We start from the raw sequence: 25,602 nt of genomic DNA, 5'->3' as shown, positions 1-25,602 counted from the left end.
AATGGGACAATAGGATCAGGTAATGATCATACAGGGAAAATTCAGGTCATTTTTCTGTAAATCCTAGGGCTGTCTAGCGGATTCCCTCCAGGAATGTAAAAATCAGAAATGTCACAACCTTCACATACGACCTGTTAATGGTAAAGTGCCTGGTGAGACCACTGTAAGCTGGGAATTTGTGGTATTCTTGCTGCTTGGGTCTAGTCCAAGCACAAAAATTCAGCAGGAAGTCTGTCTTTGGCACAGTAAATGAGAACACTGACTAGATTGAGTTTTATTGTTATTGTAATTAAGCTCCTTCTCTGCTGCTGTCATGGTGTAAATTTCATTTATGCTCAGAGCGTCTTTATGCAATCAGAGCGTTTAGGATAAATGAGCACTATTTGCTGTAAATCTGACAACAGGTTGATGGGTGGGCTGTGTTTTTGGTGTAAGCTTCTCCATCCACCAGTGCAAGCTGAAGCAGTAGCCTTTGATGTGTACATCCAGAGTGGTTCTGACTTAGTCCCTGCTGGATTCAATTGTGCTGCTCAGATCTGTTGAGAGCCTGTTGACTGCAATTGTTTGCTTAATGCAGGAAGGATATAAAAAGTGATTTAGGATCCTCTGCCACAAAGAGATTGGGTATGATGCAGCAGCTAACTGGTTTCTCAAAGCAAAGTATTTAACATCCTTCCCATGTGCTTTGTAGTGGCCTTCCTTGTTTACCTCAGCAGTATAACTCTTATCTTCTTATTTCCAGGTAAGGTAAGTCAATCAAAGAAATGTATCTGGGACGTGGAAGGGATTATTACCCTTGCTTATGGATCAGCCCCTCACTTACAAATAACAACCTTTACATTCCTCTGTGTCAATGTAGTTTGCTTGGGAAACACATTTTAAAGCTGTTGTATCTTACCCTTTCAGATTGCTTTTACTTACAGAGTGTTTTAACCTAGTCTTAGAAGTTGCTATTTGGAATTAGCAAGGCAGAAGATGTCATGCAACATGTGAGATGATCTCATTAATCTGTCTGCTGAGCTGATAGCCATTTTGGTTGAGCAGAGTTAATCCTATTACTGGACTTCACTGTCTGCATGAACATCTTTAAAGAGCAAACATGCTTTGAAAGAAATGATATTTTTTAGGATGAAGAGGAAAGTATGTGCAGGATCTCCAACATTCATGAGTTAGCCTGCTGCATTAGTTAATGAAGTTCTTAGGTGAGAGAGTGGAAGCGAAACATTATGCAGAAGGCAAAGGAGGTCTGTGCTGGAAGGGGGATAAAATATTACAATCAGATAGAAGTCAGCAAACCTTGCACATCTTGTCTCTGTCATTTCCACATTGAGTGTTTTCATGTATTTATCTTGACATAAATAACTAAAGCATAATCTCTACTTAAGTTACTGAGTAACTTAAACTGAAAACATACTGAATTTTCTGTTAGTTGAGTTAGTGAAATTTGTAGCTTATCATTTCTGATTTGTGTCCAGGCAATTTTTAATCCAGTTTTATCTATTCAAAAACTCTGTCTGTTTTTCTGCATTCTACAGTCTTATCAGGAGACTTTCTATGTACTTACACTGTTTTATGCATTGTTGCTGAAGTTCACACGTATGATACAAACTGGTCAGGCCCATTGCTGTTCTTCTAAAGTTGTGAGGGCTAGACAGTGCAAAGCAAAATGGATGCACTTTTTATTTTTGTCATGTTATTTCAATAGAAGTTCTTGAGCATATGATGTCCATGACTCAATGTTATGTTCTTAGCTATACTGGTTTTTCTATGTTAGTATCAGCATTAATAGTTTTGGGATATTTTTTCTCACTGTTTTCTCCTTAAAAAAAAAACCTCAGCAATGTGCAGAAGAGGTTTATCTAAGACTAGATTTTCCTGACTAGGACATGAGCATTTGAAATAATCACTTTTCAGGATGTAACTGCCGGCTAGAGGAAGTTTGTCTTTCATGATTTCAGTAAATATCCAAAATGAATTTCTGTCAACCATTTGAACACCTGACAGCTGATGTTGGAGGGGGGAAAGGTGCCAAAAGATGATCAATGTTTTCTGGTTCACAGAGTGTCTTGTACCACAGGGGGGAGGGATTCTTCTGGTACCGAGAGGCAAACTGCATGTTTTGAAGTGTGAGCAAGGCCTCGTGGTTTTTCTGAGTTGATGTAATTGCAGATACAATCATTAATCATTAATCTATCTCTTCCTCTTCTCAGTCTACTGAGATGCACTCCCAATTTTTCAGTAACAAGTTATGCTAATAGATTTTGAAACAAAGTACTTGGCAAGAACAATTTTTATTTCCTGTGAACAAGATAAGAGCTGCAAGCACACAAGAGCACAAATAATTTTACTGATAATTAAGTGCTATGTTATACTACCAACAGTATGATAATTTTCATATTTTCATGACTTTGCAGTCTGTTGTTTCATCTTAGTGACATTACTATAAAGTAGTGTGTGAGAACAGAGTCTACCTTTCAGACAAATCAGACACATGATCCTGCTTTTCAAATTTACAGTAGTGTAAATCTGAAATTAGTATAGATGTCTTGTTCTAGTTAGTGCTCTGTAAGAGTGAGATGTTAGTGTCTAGTGCTTGTTTCTGGAGAAAATGCATGCACTTTGCATAAAGAGTAGTAAAGTGGGGTTAATTTGGAGAAGAGCTTTAATCAGATCTGGTAGGTTGTGTTGTGTTTTTGGGCACAGGAATCAGTTTTGTCTTGCCCAGTTCCTTGCCCAGCTCATCTTCAGTCAGATTTGGTAGCTCCTGCTATAGCACTTTGACCTACAGCTCAGTCCACTCAAATTATGGATTATATTCACTCAAGAAAATAATCCCATACTGTCTTTCCCAGCCAATGTTCTCCACGGCAGAGGGGCTTTACCCACCTGACTTACTTGCTCATGGTGGATGTTTCACACTCATGGATAACCTGTTCAGTGACTCCAGTGGTCAGGTTCCCCCCCTTGATCATGATCCTGTCTCTACGTTGCATCTCCTGCTAGGTGTCCTGATGTGTCACAGGCCCACTGAGCTGTGGTCAGCTTGTCCTTACATTCCCAATCCAGGTCCCCTGCAGCCATTTCAGTTCTGGCAGCCTGGTCTGCCTGTTCCTTGTTTCCATGTTCTTTGGTGACAGGGCTCTTGGGTATAGGAGTATCTACATAACATCCTTTATAAAGGTTCTCTACCCGGGCAGCAGTGCCCAGATATTTAAGCAGAAAGCCAGAAATGCTGGAAAACTGAATGTATGAAATTAGGTCTATGCCTCACGCCTCCTTCTTTTTGAATTCTCCACAAGCTGAGTACGTTTTCTTAGACTAGAAGTGACTCCTGGATCTTTCAGAAGACTGGAAATAGCCACTTGCCAGTGAAACTGCACTCTTGTGAAGCTGCAAGTTAGCACTTTGAACAGTGACAGTTTTATTTGCAACAATCTGCCACTGAAGGGAGATTGCCTGAAATTTAGGCCAACCAAAATTAAAAGGAAATCTATCTCCAGGTGGGAATTTGAGCCAAAGGGAAAAAGGGAAAATATTTACATAGCAGGCTGACTCTTTTTTTTTTTTCCCTTTGAAGCTGTTCATATGGTTTAGAGCGTTATGGTAATTCCTGAGAGAGTGCCTAGTGAGCAGCAGTACAGACAGAGATATGTGATATTTATTGTCCTCCCCTGAAATGTAATATATGGGTGTCAACTCCAACAAAACAGCAAAGGCATATAGACAAAAAAGAAATGAAATGGACTGCTGAAAGAGGTGCAGTGTTCTTGGGAAACTATTCAGTACACAGACAATTATTGTAGCCCTGATTTCTTTGCACTGGTATGTATCATTCTATTCTGGGGTTTTTTAAGATAATGAAAAGATGCATGCATGTTTCTTTTTCTTCCTTTTTTGTAGGTGTCACATTACAACTAAATAACTGCTCACTGATAAAAGAAGGAAGAGAATTTAACAAAACTGGCTAGAGGCCACCTCAGATTTTCTGCCCTGGCCTGTCATTGGAGAGTTTGTTATTATTCTGTGCCTACAGGTACAGAGAGCTTGAACTCTGCCTCTACATTCTCGGGCAATGTGGCAGAATTCACCTTAGCCTGCCTGCTGTAGTGTGTTCACTTTAGGAGCTAGAGGAGTTGTGAGGCTAATTTGGTATCCAGCAAGTCTACATTTGATTTTCTGCACCCTTGCAGATGTCTTACCTGATTCACTTAGCAATTTTTTGGTCTCTATCTGCTTTTAGAAGAGGGATAATTTTGCTAGATAAAAGTTAATGTGAATTACTCAGAGATCATGTAACATTTGTTAATGGCTAATGATGCTAAAACTTTCTTGACTAATTATTTTTGCCATCAGAAGTAGAGTTCCCTGTATGGTAAATTTAAGCTCTGTGTGAAATTGTTCTTAATTACCTTTTACAGTTGTGTTGCAGCAGTTTTTGGCTCAGAGGCACCCACAAACCCTAGGCTGAATGTGACTTGAGGCCAGTGACATGCACTGTTTATCTTCCTGGTTAAGGCTTTGTCTCAATGCGGAATACAGAAGGCTGGTGTTGGAAAGCAACCCCTGGCCAAGAGTCTTCTCTGTGTTGGGAGGATTCTGCTCAGATCATTCACAAGGGCTGGTTACAACTTTCAGACTATGCCTATGCTTTTGCCATCCACTTCTCCATTGCTTTTCTGTGTCCTGAGGAAAAGAGCTTTAGTTCTGTGTAATATGTACCTTATAAAGGGAAATGTGGTACCAGAGGCAAGGTGTAGAGTAGCCAGCTTGCCCAGTGCCAGGGCTTAAAAAATAGAAGCTCAGCAACTAAGTAAAAATAAAATAATGCAAGAATTTTATTTTCCTCAGAGAAGTCAGGACTCATTTCAGCAATGTATAATAGTATTGCTGTTTACCCTATAGTGGAGAGAGTACAATCCTGTTGAGCACCACAGTTTTTATTTGGACTAAATAAACTTCATTAATAGCTGTTTCAAAGTGAAGTAGCAGGTATTCTGTAAACAATCCCTTCACATAAAGATGATAGGCATCAAAGACATCTCTGGAGATACCTTACTCTGTTTGCAGACTTTTTATTTCCTAAATATAATAATGTAGGGTGTTCATCTATTTTAGAACACTTAAAAGGGACTGGTGCAAAATTATAATTGTTACTTCTACAGGATATAGTTGAAAATACTGCACATTTCTTTTTCATTTTTATATTTATTACACTGGTATTCTGCAAAACTTATCAGCAAGTGTGACATAATTATTAAAATTTTTGTTTGGGATCCTAATTCTCCTATCCATGGAACAGAAACTTCCTATTGTGCCATGCTTTCTTGAAAAAACAGGTTTTATTATTGAAGGTGTTGGACTACTTTAACTAAAGTCTTTTTAAAAGCCGAGTTCTAAAATAGAGGATAAATTATACATGAGGAAAGGCTAAGCAATCTTAATAAGTGGCAGTAATACTTTGAAGTCACATAGTATTGCACAGAATACAGATGAAGCAGGATTTTGGAACCATATCTAGAAAAAGCCATGGCTGTTGTCAGAGAACAGCCAGGATTAAGTAAGTGATTCAGTCTGCTACTGTTCCACTTGGGTCCAAGTTAAAAGATGTGCATGCAGAGCTGCTGTGCAGCACGGTCATTTTGTGTCTTTTAGTCATTACCTCGTGTAACAGGCCATAGTTAACTCCCTGATATTTCCATCTCTCCCTTTCTCAAATTCCTGTTGTGGTCTGATTTGATAATATTCTTATCCAAACAATTAATCCAAACAGTGAGCTAGAAGGTGCACAAAAGGTGGAGGTGACAGCCCTTAGCATCCACAGTACTTAGGCATTCTGCCACTTACTCCCCTGAACTCTTCTGCCCCAGGTGGACACTAGGCACTGGATTTGAGGTCTTCGGTGCTTGTCTAAGGGAAGCCCTGCTGCATTTGGACTCCCTGCCTTGGAGGTGAGGGACATCAGTTCTTAGACAGTTGATGTCTGTGTACCCTGGCACCACTGCTGCATGGATGACAAACATCACATCAGCCTGAGTTTGTCCTGTACTGTCCAAACAATAGAGCTGTGGCTGACATCTGCTCCCTTTTATTAAAGCCTTTGTTTCTGGAAGGCTACAACTAGACAGATTACCAAAATAAACATCTGGCCTTTAGCAGAGGAGTAACAAGTTGTTTTGTAGAGTCAATTCTATAAGCTCTTTAAAAATCCTGTGCAGAGATCTTATCAGAAGGTTAGGTAATGAAAACTGTCATGTTTAGCTTGTTCTGTGTTGTACAGACAAGATCTTTTATTTGTATATTTATATAATATTAAAAGAGACTTACACATGCACACACATTCTCCAAGGAGAGCTGTGCTGCGTAAGAGTTTTCCATTGTAATCCTAATCAGATCAGTAAATGAATGTCATCTGTTCTGGAGAACTGAACTGCCCCTTTCAGGGAGGATGTTAGCAGCTCATTCTCAATGGAATACAGTATTAACTCAGTCAGTAGCAAAGTGCTGATTCAATGTGTTTAAATTATGGGTTCCTCACTATTACTTGAAGGAACAATTATGTCGCCTCTTTTATAAGAACAGAGAGATCGTAATCTTATATTAAAAATATTGACAAGGAGAAATAAATTTGAAAAGCATGCCAATGGAGTAATCTATAAGTGTTGTCCAGTAATCAATGCACTTTAAAAATCTTTAGGAAAAGCTATGCAGGCTACATTTGGGTGGATTTCTTGTTTTTTGGCTTCTTGGTGTGGTAAGCAATAAAGATTTGTCTGAGATGTTTAACAAGCTCATTCTTGTTGCCAACTAAAAGCAAACAGCCACAAAACCAACTTGCTTGTTTAAAGAAACTTACTGGAAAGAATTTTATTCACAGTTGCTGTCTTTAAAAGTTCATTAGATGTAATGTTCTCCTAATTTCAGTGTATTAGTGAAGGTAAAATTGCTAACTGTAAATCTGCTTTGTGTTAATGTTTTACTTTGATCCAACGCCTTCATGTTTCTGCTATGTTCCTTGAAGCCCAAATAATTATTTATGCTGATCTGCAGTACTGCCTATTTTAACTTTGGTGTGTAGTAAATAGTTTCTCCCAGCAGTGACAGTGTTTATTTAAACGATCCTGAGTATACCTGCTTAGCAAAATCCTGAGCCAACTTAATTATGGCAGTGTCTGTAATTACATCACTGCAGTGATCTGGTTTCCAGGAATACATCACACTTAAGGAATACATCACACTTAAGGTCTAGTGATCATCACAGGTGGGAGATCTGGGATGCAGCTGATGCTGTGCCAGCTTGAGCTTTGTGAACTTGGCCATTCGTGTTGAGAGAAGAACTTACCCTGGAAGTGGGATTTCTAAAGAAGAGAGAATTCCCAAGAACCAGGTTTTCCTACTGGAGTAAATTGCATAAAACCCACATGAAGGCCAGAAGAACCTAAGGCATTTGTGTCAGATTTCCTGAATGCTTGTCCAGTGTCTCAAAGACTAAGCTGATGTTGGTTTTCTGTAGCATTTGGGCCGTAGATGGTCTTTGGCATTACTCCGTGATGTAGACATTAACAAAGTTCTCCTGTCTTTGATTAATCTGGTTTTAAAGAGGTGCAAAACAGCTACAACATCTTTTATTTCCAGGGTAAGCTGCAAAGATTCAAACTTTAGAAATAAAGCTGTGGAAGTGTGAGGCTTGGAGGCTTGAGTTGTTTTGTGTTTTGGTTTCTTTTTTTTCCCTTTACCATCATACTTAATGGACAACATCGCATGGCCTTGCTGATTATTGGGAATTGGAACTAGATGATCTTTGAGGTCCTTTGCAGCCCAAGTAATTTTCTGATTCTATGATCATTTTAAAACTTAGTGTGTGATAGACCTTAAGATTAGCATAAATGGCCTTACATTTGTGAGACTGAAGGTCCATCAAGCCCAGTTTTGTCCCAACAGTGGTCATAAGCCTAGGAGAGACCACAAACAAGATATGAAATGGTCAAGTATTTTCCTTGTGGCTAGTTATTTTTCTGAAATAAATGTCACTTTAACATATTTTGTAATTCTTACTACATTTTTCTTTCATGAACTTAAAAGGTTTCTGGTAGAAACCTTTAGCATCTTCAGTATGCTCTGGAAGTGCATTCCATGTGTCCACTAACACATCTAGTACCAAGCATCCTGCCACCACAGTGAGCTTCATAGCCTTCCTCCCCTTCCTCCCCTTACCCTCTGGGGTAGCTTTGGTGCTGAAAACCTTTGCAGCCACAGTTTGTCTCTCTATCCCAGTTTAGAGTCACTCAGCAGGAGCTGGGAGAGCAAAGCAGAGCTTTAGGCCACACAGGGCCAACAAGATTTTGCTTGTTTATAGGTGAGCTACAGGCAAGCAGCTCACCTACAGTGGCTTCAGTTTATTTTCAACAAAGCAAGAGCTTATTAGGTCAGCTAATCCACTCCCTAGCAGCTCATGGAGCACATAAAGTGCTGTGACTGTTGTGGTGTTAAAACAGAGAGGCTGTTGTGTCCTGCTCAGGTTACGTGGTGAGTGATGGACCTGCCTCCAACTTTAAGGGTGAGGAACCATGCCTAAAACAGTCAGCTAGTTGTTATCCTGTTGAGAGGCCCTTTCTGCCTTGAAATAGCTTTTTACTTACTTTCTTTATCCTCCTGTCTCTTCTTTATCCCTTTAAACCATCCTGAGATATATTTTTTCCTCCTAACTGGCATTTGTCTTTCTTGGTAACATTTTATACCCTCAGTCATGAGATTTATCATCTGTATTTTTGGTTTTTCAACTTCTCCAGAGGGATTGAGCATATCTGCATTGCTGATGATTCACGTGCACTGTCTCCATGTCCTACTAGTTTTAGTGCTCAGTTTTTAGTCAGTTTTGATGTTGCCAGAATTCTATACATTAATGAAGTGTGATTAGCAGCTCTGGAAAGCACCAAGTTCCATAATTTAAAATGCCACAGTCAAAATTATGTTTTACAACATAGTTGCCTTATGAAGTGGGGCAGTGGGTAGCAGTTTGTTGTGCTTGTATATTTTTAGGTAAACTGCTGCTGTCTGAGAGCCTCCCATTGCCAATGGGAGCCCCTTCCTTACACAGGGGCAGGACAGTGCTGCTCCACTGATCCCAGCAAAGCCACAGCACTCCCTGGGTAGAGCTGCTTGGGACAGTGACAAGAGCATTGTAGTAACTGGCTGCCAGTAGTGAAGCATGATGCAGAAAAAGGGAACCTCTGCCTTGCCAAAACCAGTGAATGGTGGTGTCCTTCCTCTGTGGGAGGCAGAGTGTCCGCAGAGTTTTCCCAAATGGAATCCATTGGGTCGCCAGTGAGTTAGGCTCCTGCTTGGGTGTGAAATTCTCATTTTCACTGAGCTTGTGCTCTTTTCCTTCTTCGGCATACGTCTACTGCTGGTAGCAGTGTGATGTCCTTTATTGAGATTAGAATTTTTATGTCCTCACCCATGGATTTAGTGTCTTTACACGTGGCCTAAATCTGCATAGACTTCCTCTCCTTCCAATGGTAAGATCAAAGGCAGGGTGTTTTTGGAGCATCCTTGATCTCATCTGTGTTACAGGAAAAGCCAGGGATGCCCACTTTGAACTCCTACCACTCATGACACAACCCCTGAGTCATTGAGATCATACTTCTCAATAATCTCTTAATAAACTACTGTGCTAAAGGGATTTCTTAAAATTTTTATAGGACTAATATGTATTTTTCTAACATTTCTTGTTTCACATTTGAATATTTTGAGATCACAGATTGTAATTGCAGACATCACTAGGAAAATTCTCCTATTTAAAATTTACTTCTACTTTATCTAAAAGCATGAGGCTTCTTCTCCCTCACCGCCCATGAAAGTAAGTGTCAATAGGATTTAAATACGTTTTGCAGTGCAGATATTTCAAAACATCAGGGAGATTGCTTCTGGTGGATAATCTCTTATGGTTCTTAAATATTCAGGTCCTTTTAAAATGAATCAGTCCACTGGGTTTTGTGGTCCTTCAAACATAGACTTAGCTTGCTGTTTAACCTTCACAGTTTTTTCAGTAAGTGAATCCAGGTTTGTTAATGGGTAAAAATATGGAAAAAGAATAATAAGTCAGGACTTGATAATTCTAAAAGTAAAATAACTAGTACTTGAGGACAGCTTTTTATTATTAAATATTAAATTTCTTTACAGAGGTTAGGTTAAACAGATGTTGGTGGATTAGCTGAGCATCAGTCATTGTCAGAGGCACAAGTGCAGCCTTTTCTTCTTAGTTTGAGTCCTTCTCTGCTCTGTTTTTCTTACCAGCTTATTAACAAAGAATGAAAAAAACATGGTCTTACAGTAGTGATACTGCTTAAGCTAATTGAAGTACTGGGATTAAGAATCTTCAGCATAGAAGATTACCAGCATTTGAAAACAGTGCTGAGAGATGATGACTCACCTGAGCAAACACAGAACCTTCCTTGGATGAACTGTTGAGACCAAGAAGTGTCTGTTAGTGAAGACTGCCTGTGGTGCTTAGGAGGGAGAGTGTTCCTGGCAGGGACCCAAAAAGGTGTCTGCCACCACAGCTGCCTGCCTGCAGGTTGGCTGCTGGTAGTTTACAGGGCTGTAATGGGCATCTTCAGGCATTTTAGACCTGCCCTGATGTTAAAGAAAGGGCTGTGGGCTGTACTCATCCACTGCTGCCCTACCTTCAGCTCCAGAGAGTGTGACTCACTTGTCAATGGGCCCCATGGAGCAAATGAAGGTTATTTCTCAGGTCGATCACAGGCTGTCTTCTTGTGTGTTGCTTATGTAGCCTGTGTCCCTCATGGGTTTTTATCTGCCTTAGAAGAGTCAGAACAGACCTTTTTAAAGTTTAATATGTCCATGCAGCTTTTGAAGTCTCATTCTTAGAGGTCAAGGGCTTAATAAAACATCCTTCTGCATAGCTTCAGCATTACTTATTACTCCTGTAGGTATTCAGTGATTACATTGTTCCTTTTTAATCCATGGCACAGTTGGGAATCCTTTCAGTAATCTTTCAGCTTACACCATGGCTTAGTTGAATTGCCTGTTTTACTTGGATTTACTTTCTGACAATAAATTGTAAATTTTTATTAATTCTGAAGTTAGCATATGCCATGTTTTATGAAGAAAACAATAAAAAGTCATTTGAACAAGGTTTACTCTTTCTGCTTATGTCAGCTAATATATCTGAGGCCTGAGGACCATTGTACACTCCTGGTGGCCTTTTGGTGTCTTTCACAGGTTCTTTCACATGGTGCAGCCATGGTTGTGGTTTTGGGGAGGCTGAGGCTGTTTGAATACTTATGCAGCTGCACATATCCCAGTTCACACTGATATAGCAGTACATCGTTGCTGAAATGCTGGTAAAGCATCTCCTTCCAGAGCATCATAAAGGTTTTACAAGAAATTCTGCACTTAAATACCTTTAAAATACACCCCCAATAGAGTTTCTTTTGATGTAGGTACTTTTGATGCTTATACTTTCCTGTCAAAGTAGTGAGAGATGTTGAAGTTAGAGAATTTATGTGTTTTTCTTCACCCCTGTAGTTTGTAGTTTGTGATATCATTGCAGTTTAAGTTTTAGGTTTGAGTAGGAGAATAGAGGTAAGTATCAGTATTTTTCTGAGCATTACTACATGTTACTCTTTATTCTAATACAGGGTGTGGTAATATCATTAAGGAAAATAGGAATACAAATGTTGACTCATCTTTTCTTCTTTTAATTCTCTAGGATTATGATGGCTTTTTTGAATCAAAGGAGAGCAACACTGTATTCTCCTTTCTTGGACTGAAACCTACTTTGGCATCAAAGGTCAGTGTAGTATTGCAGACTTTTCATGGAATTATTGAGATGTTGAGATTGAATTTTCTTTGATCCCTGTATGGGATGGAGCTCTGTGTTTGGATACATCCCTTCTGTGAGCCATACTTTGTTCATATCACCCTCGTGCTAGTGAAGTAATCAATATGGTTGTAAGGAAAAGTAAAGCATTTTAAATGAAAACAAGCATGTACCTGGGAGTAATTTGGGACAGCAGATAAATTAAGTTTAAAGATGACATTCTCCTTCACATTATCAATCTAAATTGTAAGCAACTGGCTTAATTATAACAGGAGACAGAACTTAATCGCTGGACTTTCTGAAGCCTGGCATAATGGCTCAGCATTTATTCATTAGGTATTAATTAATTTAATGCTGAAATGCTGGAGTAGTCAGAACTTATATTAACTTTTTTGAATTCGGTTTTAGCAAACACATATCTAGAGGTCAGAACACAAAGCCAGGTAATATCTTTCTGTTGAGGGCAGTATAACAGAGGAAATTTTACTGCCATGTGGAAGTCTGGACACTTCTTCAAACAGATTGTGTGGTGCACCTTTTGGCAGTAGATCAGACACAGAGGGGAGGATTTTTCTTTCCTTGGATACTGTAGATATAGATGTATTTGGTGCTAGTACTGTTTCAGGCTTGGGTGGTGGCTCTTGGTTATCTATAGCTCCTCTTCTGCCAGGAATTAATTTATTCCTGGACCTCTTGAGGGACAGCAGTAGGAAAGAACCTCAGCAGAGGACCGCAGAAGCAGGTTATTTTGGCAGCCTGCCTCTCTTTGTAGTTTGGAGGACTTATCCTAGGAAAAAGATGATGTTCTGACACAATCTGAAATAGCAGCTTCTATGCAGCTCTGTTCCTAGAAAATATGGTATTGGAGGCCTGGAGAGGTCTCTCTATAAACTTCCTGCTTCAGTCTGGTGGTACTTCAGAGAGATGCATCCTCAGCTCCTAGGTGGTCTGGGGTTAGGGTCACCTTATATGCCAAGGTCACAGGTATGGCAGATGACAATGTATCCATAACATTAATATTATGTCAATAATATTAATGTCAATAATATTATGTCAATAATTAATAATACCATTTATATATTTAATAATACTATTTATTTTTTCTCTTTTCAATAGGAGTCAGAACCCTAGAAAGCCCATATGAAGTACCAACAAGCACATTCCTGAATGAGTGACTATCCTTCAGCACATAACAGCTTCCCTAATGGATCACTGTGATAGAGCAAACATGTGTCAGTAGTAGTAGTCTGCTTGCCATGAGATGGTGCTCTCCAATAATGTGGAGCTAATAACATGCACATGAAATAGGATTAAGGCTGGGCTACTCATCTTCCTTTGTAAAAATGCTCACTGTTGATGTTTCACTTTTGTCTTTTGCTTGCTTTCGCAACTGGCCCTGATATTCTAACAGGCACATGTGTTTGAGAATAAGGAGTGAAAGTGTAGGGCTTGTATCATTCATGGGTATTCTTATACAGTCACATTCCTTACCTTTTTTAATTCCGCCCACTACTGTAGTTCAAATGGATAGTTAAAGTGCTGCTGGTTATTATGATGTTTGTGTTGGCTATGATCCAGAAGGTAAAAAGCATCAATCTTGAGCTTTCAGTCTAAGCCAATAACTGCCATATTTTTGCTCTGCATTTATTTATTTATTGCGGTGTTTATTCTAGATCATGGTTATTTTAAGAGACATAGGCTGCTAATTGTGGTAATGAAGACTTGATTTGTCTAATGATGCACATTGCAACTGACTGTTTAAAAGAAGTTGCTATCATGAAGGAGGTGCCAAAGTGAAATATTTTGACATGTTTCCAAATGCAGGTGAAATGTTCAGTAAATGTTTCCTTGGTGAGAATACTGGGGAGTTCAGAAGAATTAAAGAGGTCTTACAGCTAATGATACTATGAAGTTATCTCTTAAATGAGGAAGTCTTAACACCCAAGGCTGGAGCTCTGTAGTTGGACTGTCTTAAAATGAAATTTTGCCAAAACTTCAGTTTACCTTCAATAACACACAGATCCACCACAAGCCACATGAGAGTCAAGGGGGTACTTTGAGAGCCAGGTGTCAGTCCCATGATGGTTAAACACTCCACCATGGTCCAAGAGCATGCCTGACTTGCCTAGCTGTTGTCCTGGTTTTATATCCCCAGATGTGGTGATGTGGAGGTGCCTGGAAGACAGTGAGAAAGCTGAGTGTGTGCTTTGCCAAATGAGGCCAGAGAGGTTGTTCAGCTGAGGAATAAGTAAAGGAAATGGAGATTATTCCAGTGGGACTGCACTGATGCACATAGCAGAACTTAGGCCCATGAGTTGCCAGTAATTATTACAAAATGCATTCTAGACAGAAGTAAAATTGCATCATGCATTTTGAATCAAATCTGATACATAAATAACAGCTGTGTTGTGATGTGGCTTTTCCTACAATGATTTCATACTGGCAAGGTGGTGCCACCACAGTGAATGTCCTTGTGTCTTCGGGTAAATGGGACACAACCACTATGTAGAAAAGCTGCTTTGCAATCACAGCATCACTCACACTGTGTGGTTTGAAGAAAGCCAAACTTGTAAAAAGTGTCAGAAAGCAACACTACCACAACAAAAGCAACACCTGTGAAACAAATCACATGTTCTGCTGGCATCAGTAGTCATGGCATGCCACACATGTCGGCTGGAAAGGACAGCTGAAGGTCATCTGGTGCAGCACTGTCAAAATCAGGCCAAAGAACCACACAAGCTTGAAACAAATATGGGTATGTCTAGCAGAGCATTAAGAATATCCAGAGATGATGATCTCATAACTATCTAGGTAACCTGTGACATTGCTGCAGTGCTTTCCTAGTGAAAACTTTATCTTTTAAAGTCCAGCTTTGACTCCTAGGCTTTAATTTGAGGCTGTTACCTTTGCTGTGTCTTTTTGGCACTCACAATAAGAGATTGGCACCATTGTTTTTTTAAAAGCCCTCAAGATAGTTGTAGGCTACCATTGGGTCACCTCTTAGCCTTCTTCTTACCAGACTGAACAAACCTGGCTGCTCAGCTGAGCTAAAGAGCTAGAGGAGGAAGAGCACACACAGGTTTGAAATCTGTGGCTGTATTTGCTGGTCAAAGTCTTTGCCAGAGCACCTTCTCTAGAGGAATCCTGAACGGGCATTGATCTATGTACGTACATTTTAAAGGATTATGTTATCTGTGTCAAGGTACTGTGACATTCTTGTAACCAATCCCATATTTTCATGAGACTTGAACTTCACTATAGGAAGGGAATATGACATGAGGTGGAGCTGTACATTGTTAACTTCACCACATTCAATATAACTATTTCTTAAAAGAAGTTAAAGTATTTAACTTTGTAAATGAATAGAGATATAAATGTATGTAATTTTGCAGTTGATTACAGAGAAGCCATCCTGGATTTATCATGTACTTGATACATTGTAAACTTTGAGAACTGCCTGAAGTCCCAGGTCTGAAAAATTTACCTAAGTGTGTAAGCATATACACATGGGTAATCCTGGATGAAATCCCAGGCTTGCTAATGTGAAAGGAAAAACCACACTGATTTCTCCAGGGATAAAATTAGTTTCACAGAGCTCCTTTTGAATTTTGATAATTGTAGAATAGAAGGCTCTTGTTTAGTGGAGAGTTAGTCTTGTTTCAGCTGTTAAGTAAACCTGGCTTATTTCAGAGCATGTGTGTGGGCATAGTCAGTTGAATGAGGACAACACTAGCTCCAAAGACATCCTGCTTGCTTGCATGGTTTGGCAGTGTAAGTCCCTTAGAATGTGTGCTTTTGAATTATAAATAGCTAGTTAAAAAAAAAGAGGTATATATGTTTGGATGTGAATTTTGTCTGTTGAATGACAGCCTTATTTTTGTAATTAAATCAAGTAGACTTCTAGTTTGTTACATAAGATGATCAGGAATTTTTTAATCAGTTTTGTAGTAATGAAATGTAGCTATCAGGTAACTGAAAAGGTCTGGGGAATCAAGAGACATTTACTGAAAGAAATAGGAAATTCTTAATTCTGTTTAAGATTTTGGCATATAGAGTTATGCTTAAGAACCAAATGATCCCAATTTCTAGCTAATACTGATAACTACCCCACTTTTTCAATGGAGAGCAGTTGAGTGAAACTGCATCTTTGTACTTAGCTAAAGTTGCTGTGTGGGCTGACGTGCACGTGCACATTCACTGTATCAGTGGCTTTGACAGAGGTGTTTTTGTTTGTGCCACACACTACTGGATAGTGCCTTGCCAGAAAGAGGACTGTTTCTGTGGGGTCTTCTTAGATGTGCTTAAACTTTCAACTGAGAAAGGCGTAGTTTCTATATTGCTAGTTTTTAATAATACAGTAAATTTATTTTGATGCCTGAGTCAAAAGGCACATGCTTTGTAAGACTGAAACAGTTTTTGATGAGTCTTCTGAACTCTTGATTTTTCCTAGGTGACTTTATTTTTTGATTTTCTTTTCCTTTTTGTTGACTCTCTAGAATCAAACTTTCCAAGGGAAGTGAACCTGGAGTAAAGCCCATAAACTCATGTTTACACTTTCTTTAAAATAGTGTCTGATTCTAATGTTTAGCAGCCCAAGTGCTATCACTGAAAGGAAGAGTAGCTGCCAAGCTCTCAGTGGATTTCTTTGTTGTCCCTCCCTGTCCTTTTCCACCATCAGGCCATTTATTTCAGGTGTCCTATTCAGGCAATACCATGATTCAGAAGTAGGACCTTGAAATTGCCTTGTGGCCCTTCATGGAGTTCATAAGTGGGGTGATCACCAGGAAAATGCCAAATCTCATTAGGTTTCGGTAACTTTTTCACTGATTTCGTACACCTTGGCATGGACAGTGGGAGGAGGATGGAGTCCCATATGTTCACCCTTCACAGGGAGCCCGAGTGGAGGACCCAGTGCAGAATGCTCCCAGCTTGCTCTGGCACCCTGAGCAGTGGTTCTCACAGGGACCTTTGGCTGGCAGTGGCACGTGTGACACCATGCACCACTGCTTTCCACAGGACTCCAGCTGCATCGTGGCCTATGCTTCACCCTCCTGCTCCCTAAGGAATTTGGCAGGGAAAACAGAGAACACCTTCTTGAGAGCAGTCCTTCAGCCAGGGCAGATCCAGCTTACTCCCTTCTTGCTGGTCTTAGCTCTTCTCACATGTGTAATCCTGTCCTGTGTAGACCTACCTGTGTGCAAAGCTTCCACTCCCAGCCATCTGTAACATCCCTGTGGGGTGTTCCCCTTCACAGCATCAGTGTTCTGTAACTTGGGAGGGGAGAGAGCATGTTGCATCCTAGGTTGTGTACACGTTATGTATTAAACTCTGTTCATCTAATAAACTGCAATTCAAAGAAGAAATTTGCGCTGTGTTGGATGTGCTAAAATAAACAATGAAAAATATGAGTTTAATTGTGTTGTGGCTTGCTCTGGTGGCAGCCTGGTGTTTTGGTTTGAGCAACCTCTGCAGGTGGAAGCACTGCAGAACTTTTCACCTGGGATGGTTGAGCCTGATTCTGTCAGATGTTAATTGGCTTTGAACCCCAGTGGCTGCATGGGAATTGCAATATGTCCAGAATACTTGCTGGTTTGGGGTCTCCCCAGATAAATAGTAGTAAAGAAAAAAAGGGATGGTGTTTTGTCTTTCATTTCTTATACTTGGGTTACCTGGAAATAAAGGACAGATCCTTTGAGGTGGCTTGGACACTGGCGACTGGAAGTTTTCACACAATGAAGTTTTGTTCCTAGGGTTAAAACCTTCACTGCTTTTTACATCTCAAATGAATGAGTTCCTGATTTGCCTACCCACTTCACCAATCCAGAGAAGGTAATTTAACACATTTTACCTGTAACCAAAGGTACAGGTTGCATAATTACAGTTTTCCCTTGATTCTCAGTCTAGTAAATAGTTTTTAATACCTTTTTGTTCCTGTCTAAAACTTGCCTAGTCTGTTGTGGTTGCTGCCATGAAAACTCCATTTGTGACTTTTGCTGCACCCTGGAGCAAGGTTCTGAGCCATCTGCTTTAGGCAGGATGCATAAAAGAGGTACAGATGGAATAGGCAAGCCTGAAATGCCTGCAGTGGGATCCTGAGCTGCTGTAGGATCAGTAGCACTGCTCTGAAGTGAGTGGAGCTGTAGTAGATCAGGCCTTATGTCGTGGTGGGTAGAAGCAGATTTTGCTGCATGGGTGGGCAGGATCTTCTTGATTTGCAGAGGAAGCAATGTTCTGTGTCACTTTGCTGGTGTTGCATCACAGCCTGCACTCTGGGAAAACCAGTGGCACTGCCATTTTCCTCCTACCTGGCTGCTGGGGACCACACCGAGAGCATGTGGTCACACAGTGTGGCATGCCTTGCTACATGTGGCTGTCACCCTCCTGTGCATCCCAGCTCTGCCTCTGCTCCCTGTGCCAGGGCAGCGTCAGTGCAAAAAAAGTGCTTGGAAATCATCACTGTGCTTGTACACATGCAAGTGTGCGTGCCAGTCTGTCTGCAGCTCATTCCTACCCCAGGGCAGCCAGTCTGGGCTGTTAAATGGTTCTACTGAACTCTCATTTGCTTGATTTGCTTTTCAGGTGCCAGAAGCACTTGCCTCATTCATCCCCTAGACTTCAACCAAGCTGTCACTGCCTTGATGGTCTCACCTGAAGTAGCCTCCTCAGGCTGCATGGTGCAGCACAAGCAAACATTTTGGGTACAAGTCCTCTATATGATTTCTTTAAAGGTGATCATTAAAGGTAATTCAGTCCTGTGGTAAATTTGAGAAACAGAAAATGACGGATTTAAGGAATTAACGCTCTAAAGAAAAGGTCAGCTGGAGCCTTGAAAAATTGTGTTCAGAGGACAAGAAAGGAATTGTTACATTCTGATTTGGAAACAGGGAGTTGAGAAGCAGACACCTTGAGAAAGGTGTCCCAATCTCTAGCTGCTTGGTTTCCCCATCCAGTTTAGCTGTCTACATACATCTAGTTCAGGAGAGGAACCTCACCTTGCAGGGAAAGCACACACTCCCAGGTCCAGGGGTTCTACCCCCTTCAACCCTGCCACACAGCAACCTGTGCTTATCTTTTCCTTTGTACCTTTTTGGAGATCAAGATCAATTCCACTGCAATCAATGGCTATCAAGATGTGAAAAATAAGAGCTGAGCCAACATCTCTCTGTATTTCAGCACCTTCCACAAATACACCTGGCAGACTAAATTACTCTGCTGGGAGCCCAAAGAAAAAAAAATAGCTTGGGTTTTTTGCCTTGTTTCTTTGGGTGAGGCACTTCTAGTATCAGCAGGATTTTGCCAAGACATTACTGTGAAGCGCCAGAGTTGAGGGCGTAGAGGACTTCTAGCCCCAGATGCCAAGCAAGAGCCATGACTGCTTTTCTGACTCCCAAAGGGACCAGACCCCCACTGCACCTGAGCATGAGGGACTTGTTTCACCAGTGTGAGACTGAAGGGCTGAGGAGCAGATTGGTGCTGGCATGGAGACAAACCTGCAGAAGGTGATCAGGAGCCCAGGGGCAAGGCCAGGGAAATAATAAGGAGCTGTAGCAGGTGAGGTTTGCTGAGGATAACAGCTCAGGTTGGTCCCATTCTAGCTGCTGCTACCACATTACTCCTCTTCATTAAAATACTTTCAGTTCACACCTTCCCAACAGGAAAAGGGTAATTATCAGATTTGATGGTCTCTGCATGCATTCCCAAGATAACCAATTTTCTTCTTTCCTGCCAATCTGTGTGTCAACTTCTCCTTTACAGAGCAAAGCTGTAAGGAAAGCACACACAGTGCTGGATATATGGATACTTGGCGTGGGTGCTGCTGTGGGGCTCCAGTCTGCAGCACATAAGCACCAGCCCATCCTTCATTTGCAAAATCCATCCTGTGGAACCTGATATTAAGGCTCACAGCTCTTCCCTTCATTTTCTTTAGATTCTCTGAGTATGCTTAATGAAGGGAGGTAGGAAGAATGTGGGTGTGAAGAGGTCAGCCTTTCAGGTGTGAGAATTAAGAAAGCTGAATCACTCTTGAGCATGATAATGTCAGCACAGTAATGTCAGATACATAACATTTATCATTTAATTGTGGATTTTCTAATTAAAGCTGTATCTGGATGGGCTCCAGCTTTCCTGCTGCACCTGCTTTGCCCACACACCCATATTGTCCTCTTTCAGCTATTGCCTCATGGCTGTCTGCTGGGAATGGCCCTTGCAGAGTCCTTTGGTGACATTGCCAGCCTGGAGCAGTGACAGAGCCATGAGCCATCTCCAAAAGGTGGGAACACTGCTTGCTGAGATGGCTGTGGTCCCACAAGCACTGCCTGTGACTGGTGCTGCAGAGCCTGTCGTCCTGCTGCTGCCCCAGCACACTGCGCCTGAAATGTCTGTCTATGGCTTTCGCTGCTGAACCCAAAGTAATGGTCTTCCTGCATGAGACTTCTGTTATCATTGGCACTCTTGATATATCCTTCAGCCTGTTTTAGTCTCTTGGTTTTCATAGCTTCAAATCCTCTGTTTTTCTTCCTGGTTTCAATGGATGTGCTTTTTTTTTTCTTTTTAGATGTATTCTGTGAGTGGCATAAATTTGAGCTTAAGCCACGGAAGGGCTTTTAGGTCGGAAGAGCTATACAGCATTGCTGTGAAATATGCTCTTGAGTCATTAAGGTAAATTGCTGTAGCATCAGTGCTGCTCCAGCTGGACTATAATACTTAAGCCCTAAGTGGCCATTTCATGTCCTTTGGAACATTCTTGCTCTGAGCAAAGTGTGATTATCCATCAAACCCACTTATACCTACTGAAACCTGCACAGGGGATGGCATTTCAATGCAACAGATTTCATGGTCTGCATTAAATAATCAGCCTAGAGGAGATTCTTGGGTTACAGAGACAAGTCCTCTGCTGTTTCTGTTGCCACAGAGACTATTTCATAAAACTACACAGCTCCAGCAAAAAGCACAACATTGGGTCTGGGTTAATATTTTTTCCCTGTGTTTTTTTGGCTCTGCTGTGCTAGTTGGAAGGTTGTCTCAAAATCCTGCTTCTCTTGCAGCAAAAACGAAACTCTCTTCCAAATTCCAGCTGAAGTTTATTCATGGCCAGCTTGTCTTCATTGTCCTGGTTGTTCTGTCTGTTCATTGTCCTGTCATATGAGTTGGTTTCTTCTGCCTTAGCTCTGCTTTTGTCAGGTAGAAGAAGTGGCTGAGCCATCCTGTTCTCCTGATGGCACCACTGTCATCCAGGGCCAATTGAGATCCCCAGGATAAGGAGATTCCCACTAGTCAATAGCATGGAGTAGCCTCATGAAGCAAGTCCAGAATGAGCTCTTTAATTACTTCAGTTAGCAGAATTTGTAATTAGAGATGATCCTGATACTTGCTCTTGGTGTCTTGGCAGAAGTGTTGCTGTTTAACAGTTTCTCATTTTAGCCCTGATTGAGCTATTGCTCCAATTTAGCATATTTCCAGGCATATTGTGTGGGCAGATGAAAGAACTGTGCTTGCTAAATACATGAATTAAACATTCTCTTGACAGATTTTAACCTTCATTTAATCCAAAGGTGTCAGAAAAATCGATAGCCAGGGATGCGCTCCTTGAACTTACAACAGCTGCAGGAATGAGATGCAGATCTGGAAAGGACCATGGGTAGCCAGCCATCTTTTAAAACTTTTAAAATTTTATTTCAGTTTAATAGATAGACATAGATATTAAAAATGTTTGTAGAGGCAGATCCCAATTCCCCACTAGTTCAAACAAGGACCATGGACTATCCTTGGCAGAAAGCAGCAGCTCCAGCATGAGATCCTGTATGTGAGGGGCCCAAGATCTGTTGTGCTCATGGCTCTGTTTGTGAGCTCTGGTGAGCAAGACAAGGGCAGTGGCCACTTTTCCCCAAGCATGTACACAGTCTGTCTCCTTCCTTTCAGCAGCTGAATGCTGCCTGCTCTTTCTGCACAGGGCTCAGGTTCTCCCCCTTTCCCTTTCTCTGGCAGTTCTTGCTGCAGCTTCTCATTCACCCCCAGCACAGTGCTGCTGCCTGGATTTCCTAATGTCAAAGCAAAATCACTGCATTTACAAATCACTCTTGTGGTGTTTGCTCCAACCTGCTTCCTGCACTCATCTCTCAGCAGGCTCCTGTAACTAAATCCCCCACCCCTTGTTGTACCATCCTACCTAGGCTTCCAACACATTTACCTGTGCAATTTCCATTTTTCTCTCCTTGCTTTACATTTTTTCGTAACTTCAAATGCAATCTCTGTGCCATTGTGTCTCCTCTTTGCTTCACATTGGTCTCCCTGCCTTGTGTCACCAGCTGAGAGGTTATGAAGACAAATGAGAAGTTTTGGGATATTTTATAAGGGGATATGTAATAAACATACTGATTATCTTCTTTCCCAGGGTAACCAATTGCAATGTACCACTCACCAGAAAACACCTCTCAGTGTGGCAGCCAAAAGCCCCCAGAGTAGATGCATCAGGATGGTGCTGTGGAGTTCATGCTCTCCATACCCCAGTGGGATGTATGTTTAATAATAAATATAGTAAGAAAAACACTGTTAGATATGTTCTAAAACCATGGAGAATGAAACATGAAATGTTGACTGCTTCAGCAGCTCTTCCCAGCTAAAGACTGGGGAGAGTTTTGATCACTGTAACTTTACAGGACCTTTACCATGATGACCTGCTCAATGTCCTCTCAGGGTTAGGAGAACCTAAAATTTGTATTAATCTGTCTTCAGGGATGGTAATAGTTAAATCTAGAAAAACATTTCAGGTTTTCTTCGTTTCCTCTATCCCAACTGTATTACAGTATCTTAGCAATGAATTCAACCAATCAGCAGCAGTTATTATAAAAGATGCTCTTACAGACTTAGCACTATAGGGGATCAATAAAGGCAAACTATATAATTGTTGTACTTTTCTGAAGACCTTTTTTCCACATCCTGGGGAATAAAAAGGGAGGTGGAGGGCTGAAAAAAGTGAAGTTAGAGAATGAGGTCTGTAGTGAATATGGGCTTCACACTGTGCTGGCTGAAGATCTTTACATTAGGGGTGTTTAGAAAAATGTCACCCACTTTCATTGTAGAATAAAGAGATGGAAAACAAGCCAAGGAAGTAATTATTTTTTGCATTTTTCTTGAAAGATAAAAGCCCGAAAGAGAGCAGGTACGTTGCCATTTTTTTATGTGTGCTTTCAATCACATCATTTTTCATCAAGAAAGGCTTTGATGGAAAACTATTTCACTGGCAGTTCCATTAATCAGAAGTTCACTTCATGTAAACTAGCACAGGAAGTTGTTGAATTCTCTTCTCTTTCTCCTGTATCTCCTTAGCTATCTGTTGTTGGAACATCCTGCTGTAACACCCTGATGCACACCCTGGTGTGGCGTTCCCCATCTCCATCACGGATCACTTGCTCACCCCTGAGGCGAGCACAGCTGCTCTGGGAAAGCACAGCCCTGTCCTCTTGGCCATGGGGATGGTGCAGCATTGCGTGGTGAGACACCATGTTACCAAGGAGTGGTAACCCATGGGAAAACTGGAAACTGGCCTTTTCAAAAAGTGGAAGTCATGGATTTGCATCTTGGCTTGCTTTGGAGGATGAATTCCTTTGGTGCTGCCACAGTGTCAGTCCTGTGTCAGAGACAGGGAAGCCAGGGAAAGGGAAGGAGGGAAGAGCCGGGCCCAGCCATGACGGGGTGGGGTGGAAGCAGGGAGTGGGATGTGCTGGCTGTCACTGACATCTAGAGGACAGCACAGACAGTCTGTACATTGTAAAACATGAGGTAACCAAACCCTGAGTGTGTTGAGCTTTCCCTGGCCTGGCGCCACTCACAGGCACAGAGATACTCGTAGCTGAAACTTGCTGGCTTTCCATACTCATGCCACCTTTAAGTATTTTACCCATTTGAACACAGCATGGCATCTTTTCCTGTCTGTGAGGCACCAGCTATCTTATGTGGGTGCCTTCTTCTTCCTCTCCCCAGCAAACACAAAATTTGAGCCTGACCCAACCAAGTCACAGCAGCAGAAGTTCCATCACATGGAGCACGCTGGCAGAGCCATCACCCCATCACTCCTCATGGCTTTGCTCAGCCCATGGGCTTTGCTCAGCCAGCTGAGGGAGGCCAGGGGCTGGCAGAGCCCTCTGTCTCCAATGCCAGCTCCATGGGCACCTGCTTGGCACATCCTGTGCTGACTGCAGGGTCAGCAGGGGACTATGGGGTGCTGTAGGGTACAATCCCCACCACAAGGTGTGCTTCCTGCCCCACTGAACTCTGGCTGGATGTTGGGAATTTAGCTGCTAGAGAATAGAAAAGTACAAAACCATGGCTAATTCCGAGTCTTGCACCTCTAAGATAGCGTGTCCTTGAGGCCTAGCTGTAGTATAATAACAGACAGTGAAAGAGACATGAGAAAAGAGAGATGTAACCCCTAAGGAATGAGGAAGAGTTCATGGTATAGTTTAACCAATAGATTGCTTGGCTTACAGAATATTCATAAGCTTATTATTTGCTGTATAAGTGTTTGATACTTCCTTCAATAAACTGGACCAGAAGGACCTGAGGGACCGGGACCGGACCGGACCTGAGGGCCTGTGATGAACCATCTGGCGTCCTGGTCCCCTTCCTTCGACAGCTGGGGGCTGGATGGGATCCATCTGCTTGCAGGAGCATCCAGGAGCATTGTGTGATCCTATTGTCATCCATTTGCATTATGAGCACTTTATGCCTGCCCACAAAGAACATGTGTTTCAAGCCTCTGTTAGTTCAAGATAAGGCAGGTTTTAAAATTAAAGAAAATAAGTAGGGGTTCTCTCGATAAATTAGCTTTAATTTCAGAGATGTATATTCAGAGTAGCCTCCTCTGAAGAGAAGGAAAATAAAAGTTATTACAGACAGACCACCTTCTCTGTGTCTTTCTGCCAACTCTTATGTTTTTGCAGATGTAGAAAACAACAGGAAAGGCTCAAACAGCAATTCCTACAATTTCCAGGAAGCTTTATTTTTAGCTGTTTGCTGCTCTTTGGGCCAGGATTGATTCTTTTGCCCCAGGAGATAGCCAGTAACTGCTTCAAGCCAAGGAGCTGCTTCTGCATCAACAAGAGCAGCATCAGCAATGATAAGGGAGTCATTATCCCACTTGTGAGGCCACACTTGGAATACTGTGTTCAATTTTGGTCTCCACTAGGCAAAAAGAGAGGTGGACAGGGTGGAGAAGAGCCACAAAGATAATTAAAGAAGTAGAAAAATGTCACATGGGGAAAAGGATTTGTTCAACCTTGAGAAAAGAAGGAACACACTATTACCATGCTCGAGTGTTTATAGGGTGACTATAAAGATGGAGACTCCCTTTTTACAAGGAGTCACATTGAAAATACATGGGGTAAGAAGTAAAAGTTAATCCTGAGGAGACTTTCACCAGAGATGTAAGGAAAATTTTTCACAATGAGAACAATCAGCCATTGGAACAATCTCTCCAGGGTAATGGTGGATTGCCTAGCATTAGACAGTTTAAAGATTTGGCTGGACAGTGTCCTGAACCATCTTGCCACGGCAATATTTTTGTCAAGAAAGGTTGAACCATTGTCCATGAGGTCCCTTCTAACCCAATATTCTCTGGTTTTATGACTCCTCTCAGGGTAGCAGCTCAGCACTCTGTTTAGACCACATCAAACTGGCACATACAGGGTTAATTTCTCAGGCTCACAGATTACCCTACACCTTGATTTTTCAGCTCCCCTGATCAGTCTGTCCTCATAAATAAA

The 25,602-nt window shown here is 41.4% G+C and overlaps 1 protein-coding gene across 1 annotated transcript in view; it reads left to right on the top strand.

Annotated features, from left to right (window-relative positions):
• Window positions 1-17,548, top strand: part of SH3BGRL2 (SH3 domain binding glutamate rich protein like 2) — a 45,020-nt gene extending 27,472 nt beyond the window's left edge. The window contains exons 4-5 of the mRNA XM_005485931.4: window positions 11,732-11,812; window positions 12,959-17,548. Coding sequence (XP_005485988.2) covers window positions 11,732-11,812; window positions 12,959-12,973 — 96 coding nt within the window. The 3' untranslated portion in view covers window positions 12,974-17,548. The remainder of the gene's footprint in view (window positions 1-11,731; window positions 11,813-12,958) is intronic.
• The last annotated feature ends 8,054 nt before the right edge of the window (window positions 17,549-25,602 follow it).

Source organism: Zonotrichia albicollis, chromosome 3, assembly GCF_047830755.1.
Source record: "Zonotrichia albicollis isolate bZonAlb1 chromosome 3, bZonAlb1.hap1, whole genome shotgun sequence".
Lineage (NCBI taxonomy): Eukaryota > Metazoa > Chordata > Aves > Passeriformes > Passerellidae > Zonotrichia > Zonotrichia albicollis.
This window is presented reverse-complemented; position numbering and strand designations above follow the sequence as displayed.